The sequence below is a fragment of the Mirounga leonina genome, unplaced genomic scaffold (genome assembly GCF_011800145.1).
Source record: "Mirounga leonina isolate KUSES-001 unplaced genomic scaffold, KU_Mleo_1.0 Mir_92, whole genome shotgun sequence".
Lineage (NCBI taxonomy): Eukaryota > Metazoa > Chordata > Mammalia > Carnivora > Phocidae > Mirounga > Mirounga leonina.
This window is the reverse complement of record NW_023270852.1, coordinates 4,954,270-4,977,445: the sequence shown is the minus strand read 5'-3', so window position 1 is coordinate 4,977,445 and position 23,176 is coordinate 4,954,270. Positions and strand designations below refer to the sequence as shown.

Here is a 23,176-nt window from a genome sequence, read left to right as displayed (position 1 = left end):
ATTCTTCTGAAACTGTTCCAAAAAATAGAAATGGAAGGAAAACTTCCAAACTCGTTTTATGAGGCCACCATTACCTTGAACCCAAAACCAGACAAAGACCCCATCAAAAAGGAGAATTACACACCAATATCCTTGATGAACATGGATCCAAAAATTCTCACCAAAATACTAGCCAATAGGATCCAACAGTACATTGAAAGGATTATTCACCACGACCAAGTGGGATTTATCCCTGGGCTGCAAGGTTGGTTCAACATCTGCAAATCAATCAACATGATACAATACATTAACAAAAGAAAGAACAAGAATCATATGATCCTCTCAAAAGATGCAGAAAAACATTTGACAAAGTACAGCATCCTTTCTTGATCAAAACTCTTCAGAGTATAGGCATAGAGGGTACATACCTCAATATCATAAAAGCCATCTATGAAAAACCCACAGCGAATATCATTCTCAATGGGGAAAAACTGAGAGCTTTCCCCCTAAGGTCAGGAATGCGGCAGGGATGTCCACTATCACCACTGCTATTCAACATAGTATTAGAAGTCCTAGCCACAGCAATCAGACAACAAAAAGAAATAAAAGACATCCAAATCAGCAAAGAAGTCAAACTCTCACTCTTTGCAGATGATATGATACTCTATGTGGAAAACCCAAAAGATTCCACCCCAAAACTGCTAGAACTCATACAGGAATTCAGTAAAGTGGCAGGATATAAAATCAATGCACAGAAATCAGTGGCATTCCTATACACCAACAGCAAGACAGAAGAAAGAGAAATTAAGGAGTCAATCCCATTTACACTTGCACCCAAAACCATAAGATACCTAAGCATAAATGTAACCAAAGAGGCAAAGGATCTGTACTCAGAAAACTATAAAATACTCATGAAAGAAATTGAGGAAAACACAAAGAAATGGAAAAACGTTCCATGCTCATGGATTGGAAGAACAAATATTGTGAAGATGTCAATGCTACCTAGAGCAATCTACACATTCAGTGCAATCCCCATCAAAATACCATCCACTTTTTTCAAAGAAATGGAACAAATAATCCTAAAATTTGTATGGAACCAGAAAAGACCCCGAATAACCAGAGGAATGTTGAAAAAGAAAAGCAAAGCTGGCGGCATCACAATTCCGGACTTCCAGCTCTATTACAAAGCTGTCATCATCAAGACAGTATGGTAATGGCACAAAAACAGACACATAGATCAATGGAACAGAATAGAGAGCCCAGAAATGGACCCTCAACTCTATGGTCAACTTATCTTTGACAAAGCAGGAAAGAATGTCCAATGGAAAAAAGACAGTCTCTTCAACAAATGGTGTTGGGAAAATTGGACAGCCACATGCAGAAGAATGAAACTGGACCATTTCCTTACACCACACACAAAAATAGACTCAAAATGGTTGAAAGACCTCAATGTGAGACAGGAGTCCATCAAAATCCTAAAGGAGAACACAGGCAGCAACCTCTTCAACCTCAGCTGCAGCAGCAGCTTCTTAGAAACATTGCCAAAGGCAAGGGAAGCAAGGGCAAAAATGAACTACTGGGACTTCATCAAGATAAAAAGCATTTGCACAGCAAAAGAAACAGTCAACAAAACCAAAAGACAACCGACAGCATGGGAGAAGATATTTGCAAATGACATATCAGATAAAGGGCTAGTATCCAAAATCTATAAAGAACTATCAAACTCAACACCCAAAGAACAAAGAATCCAATCAAGAAATGGGCAGAAGACATGAACAGACATTTTTCCAAAGAAGACATCCAAATGGCCAACAGACACATGAAAAAGTGCTCAACATCACTCAGCATCACGGAAATCCAAATCAAAACCTCAATGAGATACCATCTCACACCAGTCAGAATGGCTAAAATTAACAAGTCAGGAAACGACAGATATTGGCAGGGATGTGGAGAAAGGGGAACCCTCCTACACTGTTGGTGGGAATGCAGACTGGTGCAACCACTCTGGAAAACAGTATGGAGGTTCCTCAAAAAGTTGAAAATAGAGCTACCATATGATCCAGCAATTGTACTACTGGGTATTGACCCCAAAGATACAAATGTAGGGATCCAAAGGGGTACGTGCACCCCGATGTTTATAGCAGCAATGTCCACAATAGCCAAACTGTGGAAAGAGCCAAGATGTTCATTGACAGATGAATGGATAAAGAAGATGTGGTATAGGGCGCCTGGGTGGCTCAGTTGGTTAAGCGACTGCCTTCGGCTCAGGTCATGATCCTGGAGTCCCGGGATCGAGTCCCGCATCGGGCTCCCTGCTCAGCGGGGAGTCTGCTTCTCCCTTTGACCCTCCCCCTTCTCATGCTCTCTCTCTCTCATTCTCTCTCTCAAATAAGTAAAATCTTTAAATTAAAAAAAAAAGATGTGGTATATATATACAATGGAATATTATGCAGCCATCAAAAGGAATAAGATCTTGACATTTGCAATGACGTGGATGGAATTGGAGGGTGTTATGCTGAGCGAAATAAGTCAATCAGAGAAAGACATGTATCATGTGACCTCACTGATATGAGGAATTCTTAATCTCAGGAAACAAACTGAGGGTTGCTGGAGTGGGGAGTGAGGTGGGAGGGATGGGGTGGCTGGGTGCTAGACACTGGGGAGGGTATGTGCTATGGTGAGCACTGTGAATTGTGCAAGACTGTTGAATCACAGATCTGTACCTCTGAAACAAATAATGCAATATATGTAAAGAAAAAAAAAAGAAGATAGCAGGAGGGGAAGAATGAAGGGGGAAATCGGAGGGGGAGATGAACCATGGGAGACGATGGACTCTGAAAAACAAACTGAGGGTTCTAGAGGGGAGGGGGGGTGGGAGGATGGGTTAGCCTGGTGATGGGTATTGAGGAGGGCACGTACTGCATGGAGCACTGGGTGTTATGCACAAACAATGAGTCATGGAACACTACATCTAAAACTAATGATGTAATGTATGGTGATTAACATAACAATAAAAAATTTTTTAAAAAAAGAATAAAGAGCTCTGAAATAAAACCATGCCTATATAGTCAATTAGTGTATGACAAAGGAGGCAAGAATATACAACAGGGAAAAGATAGTCTCATCAACAAATGGTGTTGGGGAAACTGGACAGCAACACGCAAAAGAATGAAGCTGGACCACTTTCTTATACCATACACAAAAATAAACTTAAAATGGATTAAAGGTCTAAATGTAAGACCCAAAACCATAAAAATCTTAGAAGAGAACATAAGCAGTAATTTCTTTGACATTGGCCATAGGAGCATTTTTCTAGATATGTCTCCTAAGATATGGGAAATAAAAGAAAACGGGGGGGACTACATCAAAATAAAAAGCGTGAGAAAAAAAAAAAGATCAAAAGCCCAAAAAGGCAACATACTGAATGGGAGAAAGTATTTGAAAATGATATATCTGATAAGGGGTTAATATAAAAACTATATAAAGAACTTATACAAGTCAACACCAAAAAAATCAAATAATCCAATTAAAAATGGGCAGAGGACCTGAATAAAACATTTTTCAAAAAATGACATATAGATGGCCTACAGACATATGATAAAATGCTCAACATCAGTAACCATCAGGGAAATGTAAATCAAAACCACAATGAGATAGCACCTTACACCAGTTAGAATGGCTAAAATCAAAAAGACAAGAAATAACAACTGTTGGTGTTGGGAAAGGGAAAGGGAACCCTTGTGCACTGTTGGTGGGAATATAAATTGGTGCAGCCACTGTGAAAAACAGTATGGAGTTTCTTCAAAAAAATTAAAAATAGGGGGTAGGGGGATGGGTTAGCCCAGTGATGGGTATTAAGGAGGGCACATATCGAATGGAGCACTGGGTGTTATACGCAAACAATGAATCATGGAACACTACATCAAAAACTAATTTGTAATGTATGGTGACTAACATAATAAAATTAAATTAAAAAGAATTAAAAATAGGAATACCCTACCATCCAATAATTCCACTATTATGTATTTACCCAAAGAAAACAAAAACACTAATTTGAAGATCTATGCAGCCCAGTGTTTATTGCAACATTATTTATAATAGTCAAGAAATGGAACCCAAGTGCCCATTGATAGGTGAATGGATAAAGAAGTTGTGTGTGTGTGTGTGTATATATACATTGGAATATTAGCCATGCAAAAGAATGAGATCTTGCCATCTGTGATAGCATGGATGGGCCTAGACGGTATTAGGTTAAATGCAATAAGTCAGGATGAGAAAGCCAAAAACCTTTGATTTCACTTATGTGGAATGTAAAAAAAACATAACAAATGAATAAACAAAAAGCAGAATCATTCCTATAAATACAGAAAACAAACTCATGGTTGCCGAAGGAAGGTGTAGAGGATAGGCAAAATGGACAAAGGGGAATGGGAGATACAGGTTTCCAATTATGGAATGAATAAATCATGGGAATAAAATGTACAGTATAGGAAATATAGTCAGTGATATTGTAATAGCATCGTATGGTGACAGATGGTAGCTACACTTGTGGTGAGCATAGCATAACGTACAGAGATATTGAGTCACTATGTTGTACACCTGAAACTAGTGTAACATGTGAACTATACTCAAAAAAAAATTTTTAGGGGCGCCTAGGTGGCTCAGTCGTTAAGCATCTGCCTTCGGCTCAGGTCATGGTCCCAGGGTCCTGGGATCGAGCCCCGCATCGGGCTCCCTGCTCTGTGGGAAGCCTGCTTCTCCCTCTCCCACTCCCCCTGCTTGTGTTCCCTCTCTTGCTGTGTCTCTCTCTGTCAAATAAATAAATAAAATCTAAAAAAAAAAATTTTAATAAAATGAAATAAAAACCTGTATCTACAATTAAAAAGATCACCATTGTGGGTAGATTGAAGCAATAATTAAATGAATATAAAACAATCAAAATAATGTCTAATTTGTTTATTTAAAAAAATAAAGTAGAATACCAGACAATTATAGCATTTAAGTCAGGAAGAGTATGATTAGAGTCAAAGTATGCTCAGGTCCTGTATTATTTAGTAACAGGCTAAGTGCAATAAGTCAGACTGAGAAAGCCTGGATCATTTCTATTAAGTTAAATACACATGATAAATCTTTTATGGTGGCCACTAAAATAATAAAACAGAGTGTATAACCTCCCCACTAGCCATGAGAAAAAATGAAATGAGAGAAAAGAGAAACCTTAAACCAAAAGAAAGCAAGGATGGAAAGGTGGATAAAAAACCAGAAAAGCAAATACAAAGTTGAAAATAAGTTCGTAGAAGTGAATCCAGGTATATTGATGAACCCACTCAATATAAATTGACTTTATCCATTTAAAAGATAAAAATTGTCAGACTAGATAGCACATCTTGCTATATGCTATTTACAAGAGACAATCTTAATTTATGAGGACAAAGAATGCTTTAAAGAATGGAAATAATGGGGCTCCTGGGTGGCTCAGTTGGTTAAACGACTGCCTTCGGCTCAGATCATGGTCCCGGGGTCCTGGGATCGAGTCCCACATCAGGGTCCCTGCTCAGCAGAGAGCCTGCTTCTCTCTCTGACCCTCTCCCCTCTCATGCTGTATCTCTCTCTCTCTCTCAAATAAATAAATAAAATCTTTAAAAAAAAAAAAAAAGAATGGAAATAATTAGGGGTACCTGCATAGCTCAGTCAGTTAAGCATTTGACTCTTGATCTCAGGGTGGTGAGTTCAAACCCCACATTAGAGTGGTTTAAAGAATGGAAATAATTACATACACTAGAGTAATGCTAAATAAAAGAAAGCTGGGGTAATATTTTAATATCTGACAAAACAGACTTTAAAGCAAAAAGCATTACTATAGAAAGTCTACATATTGAGGAGACTAAAGCTACTAGGAAAATACAGACATTTTAAACCTAAATGTATTTTTTTGTGCATCACTATATAAAAATGACAATCAGAATTACAAGGACATGATAAATTGTCATCACAGTGTTAGATTTTTAACATATATCTTTTAATAAACACATTAAGAAAAAGGTGCATAAGGATAGAGAAGATTTGGAGAATACAATTAACCACCAATACCAAAACTAGAGCATTCTTTTCTTTTTTTTTAAAGATTTTATTTATTTATTCGACAGAGAGAGAGACAGCGAGAGAGGGAACACAAGCAGGAGGAGTGGGAGAGGGAGAAGCAGGTTTCCCACTGAGCAGGGAGCCCGATGCAGGGCTTGATCCCAGGACGCTGGGATCATGACCTGAGCCGAAGGCAGATGCTTGATGACTGAGCCACCCAGGCGCCCCTATTTTCAACTGCATATGGAACACTTACAAATTTGACTATGTCCATAAAGTGTGTCTCAACAAATTGTTATACAGACCAAATTCTCTGGCCATGATACAAAAAAAAAAAAAAATTCTAACAAAGCCTCTCTGTATATTCGGAAAACAAAAATGTAATAACTCAGGAATCACTCATACTGGAAAGAGTATTTTATGTACTCTAATTCTCTGAAGGATGGTTACATTAATATAGTATAATATATATAGTAACTGTGTTTGCTAGAACATCCCATTTTTTCTACCATTCAGAGTAATTGAGTTTATTCTGTCTTGATACTTCAGAACTTTTTGAATACTATTTCATTGTTTTCTAAAAATAATCTCTCCAGAAGCACGTTGGGATGCTAAATTCAAAAACAAGTGAAAGATTCACAAAATAATCCTGAGGAAATTTTCTAAATAGCATCCTATTTCAAAATCATGCCTATTACTTTATAACAAGTTAAACTAATGATGAACAATTTACAGAACTATAGAAACATGAAAGAAACAACTTCATGGAAGAATAAAATTTCAGCAATAGAAAATTTTCATGTAGCTAGCTGAAATTAGCCTAATAAAGAGCAAAAGAGAAAAGCCAGGAATCTTGAGAAAGAAATTATCTTTAAATACTTAGCAACAATGAGTGCAATTACTATTTAACTATAGGGATATTTGAGTGGATCTGTTAAATTTTGGGGGTTGAGTATTTTAAAAATAAAGTAGGGGATAGAAATAGAAGAGGTCCTCAAATCTTTTATTTTAAAATGTCACAAAATTGAAATAAATGATATAAGCTTACAAAATAGAGATAACTATGTTTTATCTTATTTCCATACCCAGAGACTCAAATAAACAATAATAGAACTAATAAGGAGATTTGGTAAGATGATTCTATTTAAGAAGAAAATCTGTAAGGTAGCAGCTTTTCTTTTTACTAGCAATAATCAGCTGGTAACACACACACGCACGCACACGCATGTTTACTGAAACTTTAATACAAATAAGAAAAAGGTGGCTTATAACCTTGCTATATATCTACAGAGGAATGGTCGAATAAGTTATAAGTCCCATAATATATTATGCAAATTTTTAAATGAGTTATATCAATATGTACTGGCATAAAAAGATACTCATACGTTTGGGTGACACATGTATCATATAGAGACATGTTTAGAAACTGAAAAGATAATAGAAAAGATCAATGAAACTAAGAGCTGGATTTTTTAAAGAGATAAACAGAATTGACAAACCTTTAGCTAGACTCACAGAGAGAGAACTCAAAATCAGTAAAGAAAGAGGAGACGTTATAATTGGTACTACAGAAATACAAAGGATCATAAGAGACTACTATGAATAATTATGCACCAACAATTGTACAACCTAGAAGAAATTGATAAATTCCTGGAAATATGCAACCTACCAAGACTAAATCATGAAGAAATAGAAAATCTGACCAAATCATTGTTAGTAAGGAGACTGAATCAGTAACCAGAAAGTCCCCAACAAACAAAAGCCCAGGACCAGATGGCTTCACTGATGAATTCTATCAAACATTTAAAAAAAAATTAATACCAATCCTTCTCAAACTCTTCCCCAAAAATAGAAGAGGCAGGAACACTTCCAGACTCATTTTACAAAACCAGTGTTACTCCAGTGCTAAAACCAGACAAGGACACCATAAGAAAATTGCAGCAATATCCCTAATGAACATAGGTACAAATGTCCTCAACAAAATATTAACAAAGTGAATTCAACAATACATTAAAAGAATCATACACCATGATCAAGTGGGCTTTATTCCAAGGATGCAAGAATGGTTTCACATCCACAAATCAATCAGTGTGATATGCCACATTAGTAAAATGAAGGATAAACATTATATGATCATCTCAATAGATGTAGAAAAGCATTTGACAAAATTCCACATCCATTCACGATAAAAATGCTCAACAGAGTGGGTACAGAGAGAACATATCTCTACATAATAAAGATTCTATATGACAAGCCCACATACCCAATGGTGAGGAGCTGGAAGATTTTTCTCTAAGATAAGGAACAAGACAAGGATGCCCACCCTTAGAAAGAAATTAAGAAAACAATCCCACGTACAACCACATCAAAAAGAATAAAATACCAAGGAATAAACTTAACCAAGGAGGCAAAAGACCTTTACACTTAAAACTATAAGACATTGCTGAAAGAAATTGAAGATCACAAATGGTAAGATATTCTATGTTCATGGATTAGAATAATTAATATTTGTTAAAATGTCCATACTACCCAAAGCAATCTACAGATTCAGTGCAACCCCTATTGAGATTCCAATGGCAGTTTTCACAGAATTAGGGAAGTGGGGGAAATTGGCTTCCAGTTATGAAATAAGAAATGGGAATAAAAGACACAGCATAAGGAATATAATCAATGTTGTAATGGAGATGTATCAAGACAAACGGTAGCTACATTTGTAGTGAACATAGCATAGTAAATAAACTTGTTGAATCACTATTTTGTACACCTGAAACTATTGTAACATTTTGTGTCAATTATATACAAATGAAAATAGATAAAAATAAAGACACATTGTCTAGAAAAAAAAAAAAAGAAAATAGAACAAAGGATCCTAAAATTTGTATGGAACCACACAAGACCTCGAAAAGCCAAAACAATCTTGACAAAGAATAAGCTGGAGGCACCATGCTCCCTGACTTCAAACTGTATTACAAACTCCAGTAGTCAAAATAGTATGGTATTGGCATAAAAACAGACACTATGTTAATGGAACAGAATAGAGAGCCTGGAAATAAAGCCACACATATATGGCCAATTAATTCATGACAAAGGAGCCAAGAATAAACAGTTTCTTCAATAAGTGGCATTGGGAAAAGTGGACAGCCATATGCAAAAGAATGAAAATGGACCTCTATCTTACAACATACAGAAACACTAACTCAAAATGGGTCTTTAGACTTGAATATAAGACCTGAAACCATAAAACTCCTACAAGAAAGCATAGGCATTAATCTCCTTGACATTGGCCTCAGGGATGATTTTTTTGGATTTGATACAAAAAGCAAAGGTAACATAAACAAAAATAAGTGGGACTACATCAAAATAAAAAGCTTCTGCATAGCAAAGGAAACCATCCATAAAATGAAAAGGCAACCTACCAAATGGGGGGAAATATTTGCCAGGATTTAATATCCAAATATATAAAGCACTCATGGAACTGAATAGCAAAAAAAAAAAGGGGGGGGGCAAATACATCTAATTTAAAAATGCACAGAAGATCTGAATAGATACTTTTCCCGAGAAGACACTCAGATGGCTAACAGGCACATGAAAAGGTGCACAACAATCATCGGAGAAAGGCAAACCAAAACCACAATAAGATACTACCTAACACCAGTCAGAATGGCTAGTGTCAGAATGACAAGAAATAAGAAATATTGGCGGGGCGCCTGGGTGGCTCAGATGGTTAAGCGTCTGCCTTCGGCTCAGGTCATGATCCCAGGGTCCTGGGATTGAGTCCCACATCGGGCTCCCTGCTTGGCGGGGAGCCTGCTTCTCCCTCTGCCTCTGCCTCTCTCTTTCTCATTCTCTCTCATGAATAAATAAATAAAACATTAAAAAAAAAAAGAAGAAATATTGGCAAGGATGTGGAGAAAAGGGAGCCTTCATGCACTGTTGCTAAGAATGTAAATTGGTGCAGCCATTGTGGAAAACAATATGGGGGTTCTTTAAAAAATTAAAAATGAAAATACCATATGATCCACTGATTCTACTTCTGGTTATTTGTCTAAAGAAGAAAATGAAAATGCTAACTTGAAAGATATGTGCATCCCTATGTTCACTGTAGCATTATTTACAATAGCCAAGATATGAAAACAACTTAAATGTCTATCAATGGATGAATAGATAAAGAAGATATGGTGTATGTATATTTATATGGAGTATTATTTGGTCATAAAGAAAGAATAAAATCTTGCCATTTACAACAATGTAGATGGACTTTGAGGGCACTATGCTAAGTGAAATACCATATGATCTTACTTGTATGTTGAATCTTTATTTAAAAAAAAAAAAAGCTCATAGATACAGAGAAGAGAGTGGTGGTCACCAGAGGTAAGGGGTTGGGGGGTGGACTGAGTGGGTAAAGGTGGTCAAAAGGTACCCCAAAAATGAATTATATCCATATATATTGACAAAGATACTCATGATATATGTTTGAATGGAAAAAAAGGTAGCAGAAAAATATATATACGGTAATCTCACTTTCATTAAAGGAGAATGAGAGAGAGAACTCTCTGTGTGAACATGAAAAGATACACCTAAAACTATTAATAAAGGTTACTTCAGATATTCTATCTACTCAAATCTACGTTATACCAACATCAGTGCCTAAAGTAAAATATCCAATAAAAAGCAAAAAAATAAACCCAAAGCATAACTAAAGTAGAAAAAAAGTAAAGCAGAATTACATTTCCTCCAAAATTAGTAATGCAAAAGAAATAAGCAAACCATAAAAAGTCTCCTCCTGAATAATGCCAGATGCTAAAAATCAGAACATTTTTAATTTTAAGAAGAAAGCATTATAATGTTAGTATTGTGACAATTAAAAAATATTGGCAAAAACAGAAAAAATTAAGTGTTCTAGTAGGTAATGTCTAAAATCCTATTTTTAAAAAAATGAGAACAGAATGGACAACAATGCAAAAAAAAGTTAGTGAGCTAGAAAACAGACTCAGAGACCTAAGAAGTCCAATGCCAGCAGAAGGTTATAAATATGAAAAATCACAGGCAATGATACACCACAACAGAGCTGGCTGGAGAGTGGTTCTGACACTGCCACTCGTCCCCTCACCCCCACCCCAAGCATTCTCCCAAGACACTCATCACTGTCCTAACCTGGTGATCTTTTTCTCTTAGCCAAGAGAAGGTTTCAGAAATTTCCTTAACCTAGCACTTTGGGCAGCCTCTACCAAACTACCAAAACTGTGATTGCGACATAAGATACAAGCAGCTTGTCATTTCTTCAGTAGGAGAGGATCCAAGACAAGAATTCACAGCCTAAAAATGGAAAAAGCACACATGGTCTCTTCACGTTCGAACAATCAAGAGGAAGACAATTAAGTATAGGCTTATTAAATCCCTGACATTTAGAAATAAAGAATGATGGCCATAAGCAACTAAAGAGGAGAGAAGGAGAACACTCGGGCCTTCACAGATGAGAAGAGCTTGAGCTCCTTCTATCCAGGTACAGAAAAGAATCCTTAAATCCACAGAACCTGCAGAATTTCTTCAAAGAATTACCCAATGCATATTTGACCGGATAAGCTACAACTACTGAAAAATAAAAGAAATAATATAAGCAACGAGGGGATCATTGACATAAAGTTTAATTCTTTTGGAGGGTAGTCCTTAAAAATGAAGGAAAAAGATATTTTAACCTATTTCAGAGTGTCAATTCTATCAATCCTGAATGAGTTGTGGAGAGTAGATTAGGTGAATCCAACAGCAGATGATACTTCCCATTCAGAAATCCAAAAGTTGTTCTAACATAAAAATTTAGACCAATTAAGTGATTAGACTGTGTTTTGCCTGTAAGTATTATGGGGCTATGCCACTGCATGCAAGAACAATTGATTTTAAAACATACCATTTTACAAGTACCACTCAAAAAAAGAAAAATCATTTAAATTACTATTACCCAAAGCTTTCATTTTCCTTAGAATTTTTATTTCCTACTTTTGGAAAGTGTTCTTCTAGGCTGACTGAGACATAGAAGTGGCCACACTACACCCACGAGGAAACAGTGAGAACGCCTATCTTGCACCTGGCTGACCACAACTATAGAATGTCATCAATTTGAAGACACTGATTTCAGGGATGTTAAAGTGTGGGGGGGCAGGGTGGAAGTATGCCCTAGAATTCATGAAACAGGACACATCAAATAAGTTACAGTCCAGGTGGGTTTAAGAGGAAAGGAGGTCCTTAGAACAGATAAATGTGATTCAGCATGACACATGCATACATACACAAGACAGAAGTGTGCAAAAGACCCAGGGGAGGCACACAAGGCTTTCTAGTCGGGGCCCAGAGTATGCTTGGAGAAGGCAGAGTTGAAAAGAAGGAAAAATCCAGAATGGTGGAAAAGGGTTCAGTTATGGCAGGCTGGGTTACATGCCCCACTTCTGTGCTCCTGGGAGCTTATCATTCAAGACACAGTCACAAGCTCTCACAATCCTGGTGTCACCAGTACCACCATCAGATGAGGGGAGGGCAATGTCCCTCACATAGCAGGTGCTCAGTATACCCTTGTGGACTGAGCGAATGTGTGAGTGCAGGAGTACGTGTGAGGGAATGAATGAGCAAGTAAGCGTGTGAGTTGGGGTTGTCTGTGGAGATAACAGTGGCTCTCTTTCCCCCTTGTCACCCCAGAGAAGCTTGAGAGTGAGAAGCTGAACGTTGCTGAAGTCACCCAGTCAGAGATTGCTCAGAAGCAAAAGCTGCAGACTGTCCTGGAGAAGATCAACGAAACTCTGAAACTTCCTCCCAGGAGCATCAAGTGGAACGTGGACTGTGAGTTTTACAAAGAAGGATGGGGCTGTCGTCCCCTCCCTAGGGTTTCCCCAAGAAGCCATCCAGGAAGCTGGCAGGCCCACGGTGGGGGGTGCAAACCCATTTATCATTGAGCGAGACATGCCCTTCCTTAGAGAACTTCTCTGCGCTGCTGGGAAAAGAACAAAGTCCGGTGTGCCCTTCCGTGAAAGGCTGATTGTAGCAAGCTCATGGGAGATGGGGAGGAGGAGGAGCTCAATCATGAGCTCCTCCTGAGCCCCAGCACAACCTTTTGAGAAAGCTGTGTCTCCAGCTCAGAGAGGCTTCAGGATGTGGGGATCCCTACGTTCAGGCAGCTGAGGAGCAAGGGTACAAGACTTGGCTCTGTTCTTAAGCCCATGCCCTTCCTCTCAGCCCCATATCTTCCAGAAGGAGCAAAGATCTGGCTGAGATTGCAGGCCCTGGAATGGGATTTTCAAATTCAGGTTGCACAGCGAGTGTAGCTCCAGGGTCTGGGAAAGTGTAAACTGTCCATTCTTTTGCTGCCGTAAGGGCCCGCCAGTCTACTGTGGACACGATGAGTCCCTAACAGAATCCATGTTAAATCAGCAAGTCAGGTGAATCCAGCAGCAACAACGGATTTCTCAGAGGGAGTCTAAAGTTATTTTCTTCTTTGTAATAGATGAAAAGAAGAATTCAGATTAATAGAATGATCTAGATTGTGTTCTCTGCTGTTAAGCATTACGGGGTTAAGTGCTAGACCTTACTGTATCCAGTTCATACAACTTACAGTGGACACCTTCCCTCCCCACCAAAACCAAAAAAACAAAACAAAACATGCCTTTCCAACTTGGGAAAGAAAAGGAAATCTTTACCCCTCAACTTAGAGACCCAGTAGCTGCCAGACGCAACCTCTTAATCGAGTTTCTAGCATCTGACATTGGAGGCAAGACACCAGGTACCTCCTGCAGCATAATTACATCTTTTTTTTTTTTTTAAGATTTTATTTATTTATTCATGAGAGACAGAGAGAGAGAGAGAGAAGTAGAGGGAGAAGCAGGCTCCCAAGGAGCAGGGAGCCCAATGCGGGACTCGATCCCAGGACTCTGGGATCATGACCTGAGCTGAAGGCAGATGCCCAACCGTCTGAGCCACCCAGGCGCCCAGCATAATTACATCTTTGCGTGCACAGCACACAGTGCTTGGAACAGGGTGTCTGCTGCCTGACAGAAACACCCAAGAGCAGGTGGAGGAGAGGCCAAGCCCTGGGCCCTGGACGCTGCCCCAGGGTCTGGGAATGCTAATAGTGTTGGGGGGAGGGGAGGGGAGGGGAGAGCACCTGATCACTTGTGTAGGAGCTGCATCTACATTTTGGAAATCCACAACAGTCATGAGAAAGTCTTCTGATGAAGACCCCTTCTTAGTTTCATTTCATCCTACTTCCTACTCCCTGAATATGGACCATCTCCATGTACCCCTCCAAACAAAACAAAACACCTTTTAACTTACCAGGGAATCCAGTTTGGGAAAGACTGAGATAGAAGAATGGGGTTTTTTTTTTTTTTTAAGATTTACTTAGGGGCACCTGGGTGGCTTAGTCAGTTAAGTATCTGCCTTTGGCTCAGGTCATGATCCCAGGGTCCTGGGATCGAGCCCCACATCAGGCTCCTTGCTTAGTGGGGAGTCTGCTTCTCCCTCTGTCCCTCCCCCCTCACTCATATTCTCTCTCACTCACCCTAACAAATAAAAAAAAGATTTTTATTTATTTATTTGAGAGAGAGTGCAAGCGCATGCAGAGTGGGGGGAGAGGCAGAGGAAGAGAATCTCCAGCAGACTCAGTGCTGAGCTCAGAGCCCAACCCGGGGCTCGATCTCACAACCCTGAGATCATGACCTCAGCTGAAACCAAGAATCAGACACTGAAACTGATTGAGCCACCCAGGTGCCCCAGAAGAATGGAACTTTTTAAAGCCACTTCAGGACCATTGTCTTCAGTGGCTTTTAATGATTTGTTTGGTTCGCATTTACCTTCATTTCTTATAGGGAAATGTGAAAATAATCCCCTGTATTCTCACTCTCATCTAGCTGTTTCCATTTTTTGCCCACTACTGTCCATATCCATGCCTACTTTTACTTGATGAAGTCACATACACTCTGGTGTTTTACTTTCTCTTAATATTAGATATTTCCTATATTCCCAAGTGGTCTTTGTACTTACTTTTGCTTCTATTTCATGGGGGAGATAATCCCATAGTAGATTTAAACTCTATGTGGACGTTGATCCTATTAGGACATTTGCTCGCCTATGGCTCCTATCCGATAGGGCCAAGTCGAATGTCTTAGGTTGTGTCTCTTTTTGCTTCTCTTAAATTATTCCTGTCAGATAGATTTCCAAAACTGAGATGAATTACTAGGTCAGAGGGATGATTATCTCAGTGGCGAGCTCCCTGTGATGCCTGTTTACAAGCAGCAGTAGCTTCTTCCATAAGGAATGTGGTGGGCCTAATTCCTAGGGAGAAGTTCCGTCCCTCCTGTTCTCCTATCTGGCTGTTTGACATTTTTTCATCTTTCCAGTCAGCATAAAGGTGTCAGGGACAGCTATGAGTTAACAAGGCTCTTCATCTAGTGCTTTAGGGAAATCTTCCCTTTTTTTCTGTTCTATTCACAACAATTTTCATTACTAAATTTTATAAAGATAAAAGAAATTTAAATATGAAGATCTAACATATTTATAGTGCTTTCTGTATGCTTTGTACTATTCTAAGCAATTTACATCTTTTGATCCTTATAATCCACACTCATCTAAGGTAAGAATTCTATTATGCCTGGGCACCTGGGTGGCTCAGTTGGTTGAGCGACTGCCTTTGGCTCAGGTCATGATCCCGGAGTCCTGGGATCGGGTCCCGCAGCGGGCTCCCTGCTCAGCGGGCTCCCTGCTCAGCGGGGAATCTGCTTCTCCCTCTGACCCTACCCCCTCTGTGCTGTCTCTCTCACTCTCTCTCTCTCTCTCAAATAAATGAATAAAAAATCTTAAAAAAAAAAATTCTATTATGCCCATTTTATAGATGGAAAAATAGAGGCAGAGCGAGGTTAAGAAACAATTTATGTAAGCTTCATGAGGTCAGGGATTTTTGTCTCTTCACTACCAAATCCCCAAAATCTAGAAGAGTGACTGGCAATTACTAAGCACAGTAATATTTGCTAAAGGAGTATCGTCATCCAAGGTCACACGGGTGGTAAGTGATGGGGCCAGGAATGAGAGGCAGAGAGTCTGATCGTGGAGCCTCTGCACTAAGCCTGCACATGCTGTTCCTTTAAGCTGCCCACCCAAAGACGGGAACTGTCACCTGGTGGTGTACTCCATCAAGTTGTGCGTGTGTATGTGTGTAAGAAATAGATAAATGTGTGTATACATACTTATGTAAACATATTTTATTTTTACAAAGATGAAATCAGTCTGTGTATGTTTAGAAGATATATATCTTGACAGATCATTAAATACTCTGTCACTTTTAACATTATGTAACAGGACATTGTATGGGTATATCATAACTATTTAATTAATGGTGGATTTTTGAGATTTTTTTTTTCACTCTTATCAATATAGCCTGATGAGTTCTCTCCGCTCATAGCCACAATTACTTCTTCAGGCTAAATACCTAGGAATGGTATTTTTAGGGCCAAAGTATGTGTACATTTCTAAGGTCATAATACATATTGTCAAATTGCCTCCCCCCAAAATGACACCAATTTATATTTCCACAACAACTCCTATTTGGAGGACTATTTCTAACTCAGCAGCTCCTCTGAAATTGTTTTTCAGCTCTCGGCACAGTGGGTAAGTGCCCAATTTATACAGTACAGCCTTGGCCCTACTCTAGATCTGCACGTTGCCATCTTGACTCGAGTGCAAGATCACAGTGGTTCTAGATTCTGTATAGCATCAGGGAGAAAACCAGGAGACATGCTCACAGGTGACAATGAGGAGGGTATCCAGATATGCAAAGGTTGTTAGGATTTGTCTTAATGGGAGAGGATGACGTGTCTTTAACCTAAAGAAAATTTTGAAATAGGAAACTACCATGTTTTTGGGTTTTTTTAATGTTCCTTTCCAAGTCTTGGCCATAAGCACGTCTGTATGTGTGTGCATATATGTGTGTATATGTATACATGTATGTATTATATCTGTATATCCATTAAGTGTATATATTTACATTGTTTCTATTGTTTCTGTTTAACATTACATTATTAACATTTATAGTTACATTGTTTCAACAGTGATCTTCAGTGCATGGAAACTATTCCGTTATGTGGGTATACCATAATTTATTAAGGCAGTGATTACTAAACCATTAAACCATGCTTGGCCCAACCTAATGATTTGCTAGGAGGAACTCAGACATCACTGGAGAGAGAGGCAGCTGTGGGTGGGCTGCAGTTAGGACTTGGGGACCAGAGCACTTGTACTTTTTTTCTTCTCTGTTTTGCCTAATGGCTTTTAAACAAAGGGTTTCTCTGCATAATAAAAATTTTCTTTTGAAAACCACTGGTCTAAACGATCCTCTGGTTATTAGACATGGTGTTTTCCAGATTTTTTTAATGATGATATATCACATAATAATTAACATCTTTGCACATGTAGTGTGTGGCGGGGAGGGAGAAAGAGGGAGAGAGAAACTGTAATTTACTTCTTTTGAAAAAACTCCCAGGAGGACAGAACCCTCATCAGAAGAGACTGGCATCTGTACGGTGCATATAAGATAGCTCCGTGTTGCTTAGTGAGACAGTCAGGATGAAGTACAGGTCACCAGTGTGTAAGAACCACCTTTTCGACCACACCTTCTCTAGCATCATGTTTTGTCATTAAAAGGGAGAGAGTTAGCCAATGTCCTTACAGCCCTTGGTGCCCGGACTGATGGTGTGACAGTTCTGATCAGACGGGCAAACCCAGTGATGCCTCTGCCCAGCAGCGAGCACACCTTGGCAGTAGGTCACTCCCATGCCAGGAGCCTTTTCTGAGGCTGTCATGTGGGTGAAACTTTGGACGATGCCCAAAAGCCCAGAACTAAAAAATGTCTTCTGGAAGGCTGAGTTAGGAGCAGATCATCTACTCTATGTTGCTGTGGGACTGCTGCTCAGTGGAAAACCTTCGAAACAGCAATGATAACAAGTAACTCTAATGAGTTCCCAAGGAATGTCTGAGTCATTTCCTTTTCTTGGTGATTTCTTAAAGCTTCTGCTGAAGCAGATTCATCAATCCCAGGGCAGACAGAGCGACACCCTAATAATGGGCCCAGTTTGTGCTAGGTACACAAAATGAGCATGTTTTGTTCTTTCCTTAAGTGCCCCTCTGTAAGGAGGAGCCCATGAGGCTGATAGGACTGTGAAGGCAGGTAAAGTATCTGGTGAATCTTTCCTTTTAGGAGAAAGAAAGAGGAGAGTGTTGATATGACTGAATTGCCTAGGTGCCAGCTATTTTCTCCTAAGTTATAATAAAAAAAAAAAAAAAAAATCAACCATTCCTAGGTACCTGCTATGTGCTGGAAGCTTTGCTTTCCTTATCTCTAGAAATTCTTACAGCTTGTATTTCTGCACAGGGCTGTTATCCCCATTTGTGAAGATGAGCACATTGAGGCTCAGAGGCCTTCAATGGCCTCCCCAAGGTCATGTAGGCAGGAAACCAATACAGAGCTTAGCAACTGAGAACTGAAGCTCCAGTCTGCCTGACCCCATGTGTACCCATTATGTCACAGCATTTTTCTCCTCTCAGCTGCTGCAAAAACTACAACTCAGTGGTTGCTCATCATTCTCTAGTACGAGTGGTTTAACATCTAGCATGCTGCTCAGTAGCTGTAGAAGCTAGTTGGGTCATAAACATCCTCTCCCCGCTATTCCCCAAGGGCCACTGCCTACGCTGACCATACACAGTACTCAAAAGAGCAACAAAGCCCTTTAGATATGTCATGACTTCCTTAAGGGACTGTAAGCCCTGAACAAAGGAAAGGATCCAGTGTTCCTGACTCAGTGTTCATTTACTGAGGACGTGCTTTGGGTAGAGCCTTGGGACACAAGGAGTGGTGATAACCCAAAGAGTTCACAGTCAAGTGGGAAGGAAAAGAGGATGCAGAGCAGACATGCTCATGGTTATTAGAATAGAATGAACAAAAACATGGGGGTGGCAGAGGGCTGATCTGATCTCAAAATTCAGCAGTTGTCAGGGGCCCTACTGGAAACTTGGATTAGAGTGGAGAGGCAGTATATTGGAAATCCAACAATCACATGATCCAAGAAGCAGCTCCATGGGACTTGGCCAAGAATGAGGGGGCCTAACAGGGAGACCTGTGAGATCCTTAGTGGGGGGATGTGGGGCTGTGGGGGATAGAAGGTGCATTGGGTGTTGGTACTGCTACACTTTGAATATCTGCTTATATTTGCCTAGGATCTGGAAGAAGATTCTCTAATTTTTAAATCATCTTTTATTTCAGCTGTTCATGCCAAGAGCCTGGTAGCCATCTTGCATCTGCTGGTTGCTCTGTCCCAGTATTTCCGGGCACCAATCCGACTCCCAGATCATGTCTCCATCCAAGTGGTTGTGGTCCAGGTGAGACAGCATGACAAACATCTGCGCCCTTAGAGAGGGATAAAGGCTGAGTTCGTAAGGGAGCTAAGGCAGCCTGGGGAGCTTATTACAAGGATAGTGGGATGAATGCTGAGTATCCTTGATATGCTCTATGTTGGAAGGCATGTGAGTGCACTGCCTGATGCATGTGGGCAGCAATCAGTTTTGGGCAAAGGATACTTGAGTATGGGCTAGCCTTGTGTGGGGCATATGCCTGGGGTTTACATGTTGTCGTCAGGAGGGTGTCTGTGTCCTGTATATTCGAGGGTGTGAGGTGTGTAGGTCTGTGAAGTGTGTGCAGTAGGATCAGGAGGAAAGGTGTATCCGTGTGTGTAAACCCTGCAAGCCACGGAGAGTCATTTTTTGGTTAAACAAATGAGGCACAGATATTGGGAAGAGACAGACACCCGTGCATGTGAAGGGCTGCGTGCATGGGTGCGTGTGTGTTTGAGAGCGAGCCCCTGACAGGCCGTGCCTGTGTTCAGGGCACTGCTGCTTTTCACCTGCCCACAGAAGCATGGCTGGGATCTCAGGTCATCTTTTCCAGACTGTTGGATGGAATTTCCACTCACATATGGCTGTATAATTTCCACAATGAGGGTGTGCTCTTTCCCTGTGACTCTCTCACTCTGCTCCTAACCCCATTACATACTCAAATTCAATTTCATTTTCCAACTCTATGCCCATCTAGGAAAGGTCAGCATTCTGTTTGCTTGTTTCTGTTCTTTTCAAGTAAACATGCTGCAAGGGAGAACTCCCCTAATAAGTAGCTCTCTGGTTAGCCAGGGTTCTGGAGAAGAGAACAATATGGCGGCGGCGCTACCATCCCTTGGTGAGGAAGAGTCCTGAGGGCTGGTAGGCTTTGCCTGACCCCACCAGGCCAAGTCTCCAGGACAAAAGCTGAGCTTTCAGGGATCAGATGTTGGTGAAGGGGAGGAGGTTGTGAGGGTGCTCCTCGATCAGCTGCTCGGCCATGCCCTGGTAATAAAGGATTTCTTCCATACCTTCTGAGAACTTAACTTGCTAAACATCAAGGGGATAATAGGAATGGTCATCTTGGCCCTGCCTGCCAGGAGACAAGACTACACCTAAGGAGCAGAGAGAGAGGATGAAGAGAGGGTCAGAGGGGGTGAGAATGTGTGTGGTTCAGAGGCTAAGTGCAGCTAAAAGAAATGAGCTGGTCTCATGTATTGAGCACTCAACTGTGGCAAGCATTTTGTGTCTGTCATGGATATGTGACCAGCCCAGATCCTCCTGGTACAAGCATCTTACCAGTGAATCCAAACCATCCCTACTGTGTTGTTTTCACCAGTCAATAACGTATAAATTCATTTCATTATATTTTTTAAGACTCTGATTCAAGATTAGGGGGTAGAATCCTCTTGAAACAGTGGCATGAAACTGCAAGCCCACGTTTCACGCCTTATTTTGAGCTCAGTTACAGGTCATTAGAAAGCTGTTGTCGGTTTCATTTCTCTGCGGACCATTTTGTTAGCATGAGGGTAAAAAGAGGGCAAGGTAACACAGAACGGCACCTATGCGTGTCAGGTTTTATGGGGTGTCTTCCTTTGTCAACTTAAACAGGAACAGAAGCAGGACTCAGAATTAGTCAGAAGACACTAACTAAACCACAGAGAGAGTTCTTGAGGCAACAAATAAGAGATCAAGGTGGAATCTGGATGCTGCGTGAGGGGTTATTTAACCCAGATTTCCCTTCTATTCTATACAAAAGCAATGAATTCTGCAAGAAGTTGAAGATGAGTTTTTATGTCCGTGAAGAACCTCACAAGACAAGGACACAAATTCCATTAGCCCCATGTGAAAATTATACACATGTTGAAGCTGAACTGGGAAAAAGTCTTGATTTATCCTTACTGGATCCCTTTTAAATGATATCATTTTTCTTTTTTACTTTGATAATCTGTTCTTCCTAATCTAGTGCAGATATATTCTTGGCCTTTATCCAGCTCTACCTTTCCTTCCATAAAAGCATTTTGCAAGGACTCTCGTTTCTGTGGCTACTGGGACTAGAAGAGAAGGTTCTGGAAGTTTGGGCAGAAGGGCAAGAAGGCAGGTTTCAGCTGAAATGCTAAGGCTTGGAGGCTCCTTCTGGACACTCTTCTCCGCCTTTGTAGATGAACTTGCCCTGACAACCGCTTGCCATCCCCAAACTACTGTCGTTTAGGTGTCTGGGAATGGACTATAGAGACCTGATGAAATGGATCTCCCTCCCCACACCTATCAGAAGGTCTTCCTGAGCCCCAGCACTCCTTTACTGGCTCCCATCCCCACACAATGAGGTTTAAACTCCAGACCGGCACGCAGTTGACTCTCCACCGACTAAGGGCAGCCACCAGCCCTCCAAACATCCTCCCGGACACGTTTGTGCTCTCCTGACCTGCCTTTTCACTGGGGCCATCCCTTCTGTTGGAATATCCTCTCCTCTGTGTCCAGCCAAATCCTCTGTGTCCTGCCAAGTTCTAGCTCAAGGACACCCTCCCCTTGGAAGGGGTCCCCAACCATCCCCACGAAAGTGCCTGCTTCTGTCCCACATTCAGCACGTCCTGTCTGCCTGGGGTGACCGCATAATTGATGACACGTGACACTTCTGAGAGTGAACAGGGAATCCTGCTGTAATAATCGAGCGGCGCCATCAGGCATAAACCCGGACTGTTCCTTGGCAATCTTTCTCACCTACCTGTTTCATCTACCCCATTTTACTCAAGGTCAGAAGTTAGGTCAGACGTTCCACAGTGTTTGCTCTCAGTCCAACGTAAGTTCTTGTACAGAGAAGACACTGACTCATGAAATAAAGAAAGAAGATAAATTGATGGGAGGAGGTGGACAGATGATGGATGGACAGACCGACGGATGAGTGGCTGAGTGGGTGGGTAGGCGTGAGGGCCTCCAGAGTGCTTAGTGCTCTTTTCTCAGAGAATAAGCCAGTTACCTCAGGACCGTACAGCTCACAGAAAAGCTCCCCTATTTATCCCTTAAAAACAAAAACAAAACCGAAAACTCTCCCTCTGTTTAAATTCTCCCAGTTGGCTTCTGTCCTCTCCCCCAGCCCCACCGCTAAATGTGTTTCTTCCCTACCCTCTGTGGCCCCAGCTGGAGGGCAGACACACCCTGGCCTTCATTTCCATTCGGTTTACTGTGGATTACTCCAGGAGGCAGTTTGCTTCCAGCAAAAATGTCTTCCAATAAAGAAAGAAAAGATTTCACCGTCCAAGAAACAGCCAACTTGCTTGGAATAAACACTAATTGCCCTTAAGCATGAATGGTATGGTCCGGTCCCAGGAAATCAGGGGCCTCGTTTTGCTTCTGGCATGATCTCTTCTCTGGGTTTCATTTCTTAAACACCAGTAACTTTCTCAATATCAGGAATGCTTATCAGTTTTTTGTATTTTTCTAAAGAATATTTTTCTCTCCTCCTCCCCGCCCGCCTCCCCACCCCTGTTTCAGAAACGAGAAGGAATCCTCCAGTCTCGGCAAATCCAAGAGGAAATAACTGGTAACACAGAGTATGTCAACACCATTGTTGCCAGCGATTCTCTAATGGAACACAGATGTTTCTCCGAAATTCATCCATTTGCTGATATTTAGTTTTCATTTATTGGGATTGCAAGAGGGATTAGACTTCAGCCAATGATTATAGTTTAGCCTTTTCCATGCATTCAAAACATGCCTC

The 23,176-nt window shown here is 40.6% G+C and overlaps 1 protein-coding gene and 1 long non-coding RNA gene across 4 annotated transcripts in view; one reads left to right on the top strand and one right to left on the bottom strand.

Moving 5' to 3' along the window:
- The window catches only part of PARVA (parvin alpha), a 177,145-nt gene that overhangs the window by 134,424 nt on the left and 19,545 nt on the right, over nt 1–23,176 (top strand). For both annotated transcript variants that reach the window (XM_034995279.1, XM_034995280.1), the window contains exons 5-7: nt 12,748–12,888; nt 19,352–19,467; nt 22,951–23,009. In XM_034995279.1, coding sequence (XP_034851170.1) covers nt 12,748–12,888; nt 19,352–19,467; nt 22,951–23,009 — 316 coding nt within the window. The remainder of the gene's footprint in view (nt 1–12,747; nt 12,889–19,351; nt 19,468–22,950; nt 23,010–23,176) is intronic.
- The window catches only part of LOC118004114, a 36,916-nt gene continuing 33,170 nt past the window's right edge, over nt 19,431–23,176 (bottom strand). The window contains exons 5-6 of one of the 2 annotated variants that reach the window (XR_004677484.1): nt 22,184–22,282; nt 19,431–19,495 (exon numbers count right to left, since the gene is read on the bottom strand). This is a non-coding gene — a long non-coding RNA (uncharacterized LOC118004114). Of the gene's footprint in view, nt 19,496–21,682; nt 22,283–23,176 lie in introns of those variants that run through there. The other variant, XR_004677483.1, reaches the window with a different exon arrangement.